This window comes from Castor canadensis, chromosome 6, assembly GCF_047511655.1.
Source record: "Castor canadensis chromosome 6, mCasCan1.hap1v2, whole genome shotgun sequence".
NCBI lineage: Eukaryota > Metazoa > Chordata > Mammalia > Rodentia > Castoridae > Castor > Castor canadensis.
This window is the reverse complement of record NC_133391.1, coordinates 37,228,443-37,239,300: the sequence shown is the minus strand read 5'-3', so window position 1 is coordinate 37,239,300 and position 10,858 is coordinate 37,228,443. Positions and strand designations below refer to the sequence as shown.

General features: G+C 36.8%; 1 protein-coding gene across 1 annotated transcript in view; it reads right to left on the bottom strand.

The window, feature by feature from the left end:
* Positions 1-722: 722 nt before the first annotated feature.
* Positions 723-10,858, bottom strand: part of LOC109682797 (vesicle-associated membrane protein 1) — a 35,743-nt gene continuing 25,607 nt past the window's right edge. The window contains exons 5-6 of the mRNA XM_020158246.2: positions 2,463-2,544; positions 723-747 (exon numbers count right to left, since the gene is read on the bottom strand). Coding sequence (XP_020013835.2) covers positions 738-747; positions 2,463-2,544 — 92 coding nt within the window. The 3' untranslated portion in view covers positions 723-737. The remainder of the gene's footprint in view (positions 748-2,462; positions 2,545-10,858) is intronic.

The window sequence follows — 10,858 nt, the reverse complement described above, 5'->3', positions numbered from 1 at the left end:
TGTCTTTTTGTGTTTTAATAAACTCTTGTCTTGACAAATTTGTGGATTAACCTATAGCACCAAAAATTCTTGACAGTTATCTTGACAAAACAAAAACCATTTTTAAGACAATTTTTTGTAAATGTTATTAAGAACAATACAATATTTTAAAGATAGTCTTGTTGTTATGAGCTAGAGAATTAAGTTTTAGATTAACATTAGTACATTAAATTTTGACCTTACAAAACCTTTAATGTAGCTCTTAGATTTTAGTTAACTTAATCACTTACATAAGCATCTATATCTTTGTGACAACTTAATATGTATCCTTTGGGGGAGCTTGTCATTATTCTTTTTTTATCTAAAAATATTATTTTTTTTAACCTTTTATTTTTTAAAAACCATATCCTTAATATCTTTTATATATTTTTGTAATTTGTTGAAAATAACTCATAAAATCTTTTAACTTAGAGCCTTACATTTGCATGAAAAAACAAGAAAGAAAGTAACCTTGAAATTATGTTTTTATAAAAGCAATTTATAGAAAGCTCATTTGTTAATAAACCCATGTATTATAAGAGAGAATTTAATTTTAGATTGTATTTATGGCAGAATGAAACATACAAAGGTCATAACTACCCAAATTCCAAGATTTTTGTTGCAGGCCGTGGCTCCCCTTTTCTTTTCTTTTCTTTTTGTTTTTTTCTTCCTCTCTCCTCTGGTCTGAGCTGGACTGTTAACCCCTGATTGCCTGCATCTTAGTGAGACCTGATTGAAATAAGTTTAATAACCTGTTTTTTTAAAAGTAGCAATAGAACAGAGTAATAATTTTTACAATTACTCTATAATAAGAACTGTTTTCAAGATGTTTACACACACACACACTGTGAGCACACCATCAGAGGGATGCATAATCTGACCAGCCATTAGCAAGGGGAACATAAGCATCTCATGACTGTCTCGATAACAGACCAAGCTTACTGCACCAACCCTTTGGGACAGTTTTTGTTTTGTTTTGTTTGTTTGTTTGTTTTACTAGCAACACTCAAAGGTGCTCTTTTTTTCATCCTTTTAGGTAGGTTCTCCCTGTTTATGCTCCCTAGAAGTAAAGGTGCAAGTTCAGTATTTCTGGCATATTTTAATAATCCTAAATTGTGTTTATTTACTTTTTATTTTTAAGACATAAGAACTCAACTGAAGGAGTGTATTAAACCTTTTTATCCTTTTCTGTCTCTAAACATTTTATGACATTTTATTTTTTCTCTCTCTGTCCTCTTTTTTTTCTCCTCTCTCTCTCTCTCTCCCTCCTCACTTCATCCATGAAGACCATATCCCAATTTTGTTTCCATTCCTCCATTTCCCCCTCTACATTTACAACCCTTCTGCAACATTCCTTTTCTTTTATGTCATTCCAGAGCTTATGTATCAGTGCAAGTCCATCCTTCATGTGTTAATTTTTGTAAGAGCTCAGTTAGTGCTGAGCTTCAGTCCTCCTTCAGGATGCCCATTTTGGGTGAGATGTGCAAACTGGGGCATCAAAGCTACCCATCAAGACTGAAAGACTCTGATTTCTCTTCAGTCTGCCCAATAAATTGGTACCTGAATTTAAATAAATAACAGAGTCTGGTTTTTAGTGGTTTTTTTGTTTTGTTTTGTTTATGGTGGTACTGGGGCTTGAACTTAGGAACTCATGTTTGCTAGACAAGTGCACTACCACTTGAGCCACTCCACCAGCCTCCAGAGTCTGGTTTTGAAGACCAGTTTTAGCCTCTTGGCTTTTCCCATTCTCCTGGGTGTTAGGGTTTGGGATTTTTTTTTTTTTTTTTTTTACAATCACTCTGTAAACTTCATTAATCACAGTTTTATCTAGTGACCCTTCCGGAGGCCAACCTACACCAAAAGCAGGCCAATCTACTTTACAAAGGTTGTTTAGCTTGTTAGGAGTTAACTCAACTCCATAGTCTCCATTAAATCCCTTCTTAAAGTTATTAATCATACACTCCAAGAAAGTGTTTTAACTCTGCTTCCCATCCATCTCCTCCCTTTACCAGATGGTAAGACAGACACAGAGGGGGAGGGGTTTTGGACAAGCACTTGCTTTGTCTATCTCCTGCCACTCCCCTTGGGGGACTTGGGCTACTCTTTGGCCCCAGTGAGTCCATATAAACCCCAGACCTTATGAGTTCACCACGGAACTGAGGATCAGGACTCCTCGCTCACTTAGCAGATGGGCTGTGTCTCAGGCTTGTACTTTTATACATTCTCACATGGCACACCCTGCTCCCTAAGCCTGAGAGACATGGTTTCATACCAACAGGCGGTTACTAGCGGTCTCTGGGAGGTGATCAATCTCCTCTTCTGCCTCCTAGGCAGGCCTGAATTTGAACCAGGGTTCTTACCTGTACAAAGAGGGGTGCTCCTAAGTTGGTTCCTGCACCCTCAGTGGGTTTCTTTGTGCATCCGAGGCCCTCATCCCAACTCACCAGGACGATGAATCCCCCTCCAGATCAAGCTGTCCATTGGCACCCAGTGGGATCTCCTCCTGGTGGTCTGGAGGGATGCACCCTGGTGACAAGGAAGGCAATAACTCACCAACTCCAAAGTCCCAGATAACAAGCCCCCAAGAAATGTTTCAGGAGTTTGCTAGCTGAGATAGAAGTCTCTGAGTCAGATTAGCAGGAAGCAACATTTATTGTACCAGCATAGACCCAGCGGACTCGTGTCCAAAGGCTGAGCCCCAAGAACAAAGGGGGTCTCACCTTATATACCCTTGCAAGCAGGTTACAGAAGCAAAAAGGAAAGCTCAACACACATATGGCTGCATGTGACTTCACTGGCTGTTTCATTCCCCCAGTGCTATGTGACCTTCATGTTTCAATTCTTCAAGTTTTATCTCTCTGCTTTCTTATCCCCTCCCCCTGTCTCATCGTCAGAGCATAGTCTATCTGTTTCTTTTCTTGCTACAGTCTGCCTTCTGGGTAGAGAAAGTTTTGTCTTGAAAATTTGTAACTATTGGCTTGTGCTCATGCAAGCTGTCTATGATCAATACACTCAGGCTGCAACTTTTTCTGAGGCTCTAAGGGAGAATCAATCCCTCCCTTCCCAGCTTCCAGACCCCCCACATTCTGAGTCTTAAAGCCTTCATCTTTCCATCTTCCAAGTCAGCAACACCAGGCTGACTCTTTCTCATGCTGCCACCTCTCTTCCTCTCCTTCTACTTCTCTTCCACTTATAAGAACCCTTGTGATTATATTAGGTCTACCTGATAATGCAGGATAATCATCCCATCTCAAGGTCAAGTGAAGCACAACCTTCATTCCATCTGTGACCTTAACTGACCTTTGCCATGTAACATATTTGATTCACAACATTGTTGGGAAGCCAATACTCTGCCTACCACTCTAATATACAAACTACATTCTCTGCTCACAAGGAAATAAAATTTAAGATTAAAAATAATAAAAAAGAAACACTTAAACCTCATAGATCTTAAGTTTTTTTAATGTACTTAAATAAATAATAATGAGGGCTGGAGGCATGGCTCAAATGCCTGCCTAACAAGCCCAGGGTTCTGAGTTCAAATTCCAGTGTCACAAAAAAAAAAGTAATAGGGGGAAAAATAAGCTGAAATAACGAAAAAAAATTATAGCAAAACTAATGAGACACAGCTAATTTCCTTCCTTTCTTCCTTACAGGGAAGCATATTACTTTGAATGCATATATTAGGAAAATTTTATTTTTTATTTTTGGTGGTACTAGGGTTTGAACTCAGGACTTGCACTTGCTAGATGAATGCTTCACCCCTTGAACCACATCCTCAGCCCCAAGAACAGTGACTTCTGGCATCTTTGCAATACAATAGAACTTCCTTCCATGGATCAATCTCATGGAGAGTTTGGTACTTCAAATGGTTATAGGTTTACAAAATGCCAACAAAGACTGATTTGGGGTTTAGGAAAAGGAGAAGAGAGACTGTATGCTGACTGACAGAAAATTTTTTGAAAGGCAGTCTGTGACAGAAGAAGGATACAGAAGGGAAAAGAGGTGTCAGGAAGATGGTGAGTATCCTTCATGGTTTTTAAGGTAACTTGGCCACTGATTGGTCTCTGGGTTGGGAACAACCATTAAAAACAATATCTAAAACACAATTTTAAGTTATTTCCTTATGACAAATAAAGCCTCTATGAAAGTTCTGGAGAGCCTGGCACCAGTGGTTCACACTTGTAATCCTAGCTACTCAGGAGGCAGAGATCAGGAGGACCACAGTTCAAAGCCAGTCCAGGAAAATAGTCTGCAAGACCCTAGCTCAAAAAAAACTCATCACAAAAAAGACCTGATGGAGTGGCTCAAGGTATAGGCCTTGAATTCAAACTCCAGCATCACAAGGCAAAAAAAAAAAGAGAGAGAAAGTTCTGAATAGAGGGTTCTGGGAACATGGCAGAGTAGTAGGAAGCACCAGAAATCTGTTCCCCACCTAGATCATCAGAACCTGATGAAACTGTTTTGGAATGCTACAGTCTATTGAAGGCTTAAAAACTACAAGGGAAAGCTTAGATGGCAAATTGTAGTTAGTTTTGGGCAATTCAGATCTTAGTGTAGTAGCAGTTACCCAAACTCCACTCACTGGCCAAGTGGCAGCAGTTCTGCATATGTTCCTAAAACACAGTGTGAACACAGTTTGTAGGAACCAGGATGGACAAAAAGGTCCCTGTCTGCCAAATATTAAGAATCTGCACTGTGATTGCTGATTGCTGTTGTCATCACAGAGGCACAAGAAGTAGGCAATCACTGTTATTGTGCCTCTCCATTGTTGGAAGTCCTTCACCTTTCAGCTGGAGAAATGGCCAGGGATTTAGAGAACCACTGCTCTTTTCTTCCCCTTCATTTTCCTCTTTAACTCCTTTCTTATAAGCCAAATACTAAAGTCTAGGACATAAAACAAAACAGCAGTAACAACAAAAACAAAATGTACAGTTGGGCAGCATGCACCAAAATACCCAGTTTGTTGGTTGAGATGGGGTCTTGACAACTTTTTGCCTGGGTTGCCCTCAAACTGTAAACCTCCTGATCTCTACTTTCTAAATAGCTGAGACTAGAGGAGTAAGCCACCACACCCAGCAAAAAAAAATTTGTTTTCTAGAGTTACCTTATTAGTAGACTCAAATGTCCATTTTTAACAACAAAAAAAAACACAATATGTACAAAGAAATAGAAAAGTATGGCCTATTCAAAGGAATTAAAAATAAATCAACAGAACAGACTAAGACCTGAGGGCATATATACTAGACAGTCTTGAAAACAACTGCCTTAAGGATGTTCAAAGAATGAAAGGAAGATGTGGCTAATAATGAATGGTGTGGTTAAGAAAATGATCTATGAGCAAAACTGAAATATCAATAGAGAGACAGAAACCCTAAAAAGAAACCAAAAGGAAATTCTAGAGCTAAAAATCACAATAACTGGAATAAAAATTTCACTGGAGGAATTCAAAGGCAAATTTGAACAGACAGAAGAAAATCAATAAATTTAAAGATAGCACAATGGAAATTATTGCATCTGTGGAGCAGAAAGAAAAAAATGAACAGAAAAGTGAACAGAACCAAAGGGGTTTTTGGGACATTAAGTGGAACATTGTCTACATTATGGTAGTTCCAAAAGGAGAAGAGAGAGGAAAGGGGAAAGGCAATAGTTTAAAAAATAATGGCTGAAAACATCCCAAATTTAATGAAAGACATAAATATAAACATCCAGGCAGCTCAATAAACTCCAAGTAAGATGAGCTCAAAGAGACCCATATGCATACCAAGAAATACTATAATCAAAGGGAGAAATAATCAACTTTGCAATAATACTTGGAGACTCAGTAGTATTCTAGTACAAATAATGGATAGAACAAGCAGAAAGAATTAAGGAAACAGAGGGCTTACAGTACAATTAGTAAACCAATTAGATCGAATAGATACATACAGAATACTCTATCCAGCATATATATTCTGCTCAAGGATTCATGGCACATTTTTCTGGGATAGACGATGTTAGGCCACAAATTCAATCTTGAAAGAATTAGAGAACTGAGAGTCCATCTCACTCCAATTAGGATTGCTATTATCAAGAACACAAACAATGACAATTCTGTTGAGAATGCTAGGGGTGGGGGTGGGAGGAGGGAACCCTCATACACTTGGTGGGAATATAAACTAGTACAGCCACTGTGGAAGTCAATATGGAGGTTCCTCAACAAACCAAAAACAGAACTACCATAGGATCCTGCTACACTACTCCTGAGCATCAGTATACAGTTGAGAAACCAGCACATCCAAATATGTAGCAGCACTATTCACAATAACCAAGCTGCGGAATCAGCCTAGGTGCCCACCAACTGATGAATGGATAAAGAAATGTGGTACACATACACAATGAAGTATTATTCAGCCTAAAGAAGAATGAAATTGTCATTTGCAAGATAATGGATAGAACTGGAGATTATATTCAGTGAGATAAGCCAAGTTCAGAAAGAACTTATTGCATGTTTTTGCTCATATGTGGAATCCAGATCTAAAAATAAAATAATAAGCCAGGTGCCAGTGGCTCACGCCTGTAATTCTAGCTACTCAGGAGGCAGAGATCAGGAGGATCATGGTTCAAAGCCAGCCCAGGAAAATAGTTCTGCAAGACCTTATCTTGAAAAATCCTTCACAAAAATAGGGTTGATGGAAGGCCCTGAGTTCAAGTCCTAGTACCTCAAAAAAAAATAGTAATAATAAATACATGATTGTGAAACTGGGACTATTTGGGAAGGAACCAGCAGGAGTAGGGAGAGTAAAAAGAGAGGGTGATGGGTATGAATATGATGAAGTCCTCTATATTAAAACTGGTAAAAAGTGGGGGAGGAGGTTATGAAAGAGTAATAGAGGGGGTGAATTTCATCAAAATACATTATCTACATGTATTGAAATATCACAATGAAACCTCTTTGTACAATTAATTTATGCTAATAAAAACATTTTCATTAAAAATATTTGAAGAAGATACAAAGTATCTTCTCCAACCACAATGAATGAAGTTAGAAATTAATAATAGAAGGGTTAGAGGAGTGGCTCAAGTGGTAGAGTGCCTGCTGAGCAACCAAGAGTCCTGAGTTCAAACTCCAGTCTCCCCACATACACACCCCCCAAAAAAACCAAAAGAGTCTAGACTCTGGAGTCAATAATTAATAACAGAAGTAAAACTGGAACAGACACAAATTAGTGGAAATTAGACAACACACTCTTAAATAACCAATGAATCCAAGAAGAAATCAGAAGGAAAATTAGAAAATACTTATATACAAATGACAACAAAAACATAACTCACCATAGCAAAAGCAGTGCAAAGAGAGAAATTTATAGCTATAAACATATACATGTAAAAACAGAATGATCACAAATCAAAAACACGACTTTACAACCTAAGGAAATAGAAAAAAAGAAATGAAATGCAAAGCTAGCAGAAGGAAGGAAATAATAAAGATTAGAGCAGAGATACATGAAACAGAGAACAGAAAAACAGTAGAAAAAACTCAATGAAACCAAAAGTTGGTTCTTTGAAAAGATCAACAAAATTGACAAAACTTGAGTTAGGAGGGCTAAGAAAAATAGAGTTACAACTCATTACTAAAAGCAGAAATGAAAATGGGAGCATTCCTATAAATTCTACAGAAATAAAAAAGATTATGAGAGTACTATAACAATTATAGGCCAATAGGTTGAATAAATATAGATGAAATGGACAAATTCCTAGAAACACAAAATCTTCCAAGACTAAATCACAAAGAAATAGGGAATCTAAATAGACCTGTAAGTAATACAATCAGTAATCAAAAATCTCCCAAAAAAGAAAAGCCTGAGTCTGATGGCTTCATAGTTGAATTGGAAAGGAAGAAGTCAAATTATTTCTCTTTGAAATAATGTGATGTGATTTTATATATAGAAAATCCTAAAGAGTACACACACACACACACACACACACACACACGTGTTAGAGCTAATAAATTAATTCAGCAAAGTATCAGGGCACAAAGTCAACACAAAAATCAATTGTGGGCTGCTGAAGATGCACTTGTTTATCAAGCACCAGGCCCTGAATTCAAATCCCAGTACTAGCAAAAAAAATCAGTTGCATTTCTATACACAATGAATAATTTGAAAAAGACATCAGAAAAAAATAATTTCACTGAACAATTTTCATTACTGAAAAAATTAAAGAAAATATAATTAGAAACACATTCCATGTTCATGGATTAGAAAACTTAATATTGTTAAGATATCAATGCTACTCAAAATGATTTGTTAACTCAATGCACCCCCCCATCAACATCCCAGTGATGTTTCTGCAGATACATAAAATAACAACAACCATTCCCAAGTTTATATAGAATCTAAGTAACCCTGAATAGTCAAAACAATCTTACATGCCTATAATCCTAGCTACTCAGTAGGCAGAGATCAGTTAGAAGCCAGTCTGGGGCAAATACTTTGCAAAACCCTATCTTGAAAAAACCCTTCACAAAACAGGGGTGATGGAGAGGCTCAAGGTGTAGGCCCTGAGTTCAAGCCCCAGTTCCACAAAAAAAAATTCAAAAAGACAAACAAAGCTGGAAGACTCACACTTTCTATTTTTAAATTTTACAACACAGCCAGGCCCCAGTGGCTCATACCTATAATCTTAGTTACTCAGGTGGCAGAGATCAGGAGGATTGCATTTCAAGGCCATCCTGGGCAAATATTTCGAGAAACCCTATCTCCAAAATAGCCAGAGCAAAATAGACTAGAGGTGTGAATCAAGTATTAGAGGACCTGCTTTGTAAGCATGAGTTCAAACCCCAGCACCACCAAAAAAAAAAAAAAATTGGAAGTAGGCTAGCAAACAAGGAATAGGGGAAAAGTTAATATCAGAAAAAAAAAACAAAAACAAAATACTGGAAATACTACATATCTCTCAATATTAACACTAAATGTTAATGGCCTAAATGCCCTAATCAAAAGACATAGTAAGAATAGAATAGCAAGTTGGATTAAAAAGCAAGACCCAACCATTTGTTGCTTACAAGAAGCACATCTCACTGACAAAAACAATCATTGGCTTAAAGTGAGAGGGTGGGAAAAGATCTTTCAAGCAAACGGATCCCAAAAACAGAGAGTAGCTATACTCATATCTGACAAAGTAGACTTCAGACTAAAATTAGTCAGAAGAGACAATGAAGGTCCCTTCATATTAATAAAAGGAACAGTTCATCCAAAGGAAATAACAATTCTTGACATGTATGCAGCAAACACCAGTGTACCCAACTACATTTTAAAAACACTACTGGACTTAAAAGCACAGATAGACCCCAACACAGTGATAGTAGGATATTCAATACCTCACTCTCACCAATAATAAGTCATCCAGACAAAAAGTAAACAAAGAAACATCAGAATTAATATACACAATAATCAAATGAACTAAATAGACATCTACAGAGTATTTCACCCAACTACCACAGAATACACATTTTTCTCAGCCGCTCATGGAACTTTCTCCAAAACAGATTATATTCTAGGACACAAAGTGAGTCTTAACAAATTTAAGAAAACTGAAATTACCCACCTCTATATCATATCTGGTCACACTGGAATAAAACTAGAACTCAACAAAAGGAACTACAGAAAATATTCAGACATATGGAGATTAAACAACACATTGTTGAATGACCAGTGGGTCACAGAAGAAATAAGGGGAAAAACTAAACAGTTCCTTAAATCTAATGAAAATGAAAAATGTAATCTACCAGAACCTGTGCGACACAGCAAAGGCCATGCTAAGGGGAAAGTTTATAGCTAAGTGCCTACATTTAAAAAATAGAAAAATCTCATAAATAACCTAATGATGTACCTTAAGCTTTTAGAAAAACTAGAACATGCTAAACTCAAAATTAGCAGATGGAGAGAAATAATAAAGCCAGGATTGAGATCAATGAAATTGAGAAAAAAAAAACACTTTACAAAGAATCAATGAAACAAAAAGTTACTGGTTCTTTGATAAGATTGATAAACCCTTAATCAATCTGACTAGATGGAGGAGTGAAAAGACCCAAATTAATAAAATTAAAGGTGAAAAAGGAGACATCACCACAAATGCCAATGAAATCCAGAGGATCTTTAGGGAATACTTTGAAAACTTATATTCAAGTAAACTGGAAAATGTAGAAGAAATAGACTTCTAGATGTATTTAACCAACCAAAATTGAAACAGGAGGATATAGATCACCTAAATAGATCTATTACAAGCAATGAGATTAAAGCAGTAAGAGTCTCTCAACAAAGAAGGAGAGCCTGGACCCAATAGATTCATGGCTGAACTTTACCAGACCTTTAATGAAGAACTAACACTAATACTCCTCAAAATTTTCCAGGAAATAGAAAGGGAAGGAACACTATCAAACTCATTCTATGAAGCCAGTATTACACTCATTCCAAAACCCAACAAAGATGCAACAAAAGAGAATTACAAGCCAGTATCTTTAATGAATATAGATGCAAAATTTCTCAATAAAATACTGGCAAACTGAATTTAACAATACATCAAAAAGATCACACCCCATGATCAAGTCAGTTTCATTCCAGGGATGCCAGGATGGTTCAACATGCATAAATTGATAAATGTAATACAGCATATAAACAGAAAAATCACATGTCAGATTATCAATAGGTGCGGAGCAAGCCTTTAACAAAATTCAATATCCTTTCATGATAAAAGCACTGAAGAAACTAGGAAGAGAAGGAATGTTCCTCAACATAATAAAAGCTATATATGACAAACTTACAGCCAACATTATACTAAATGGAGAGAAACTGAAACC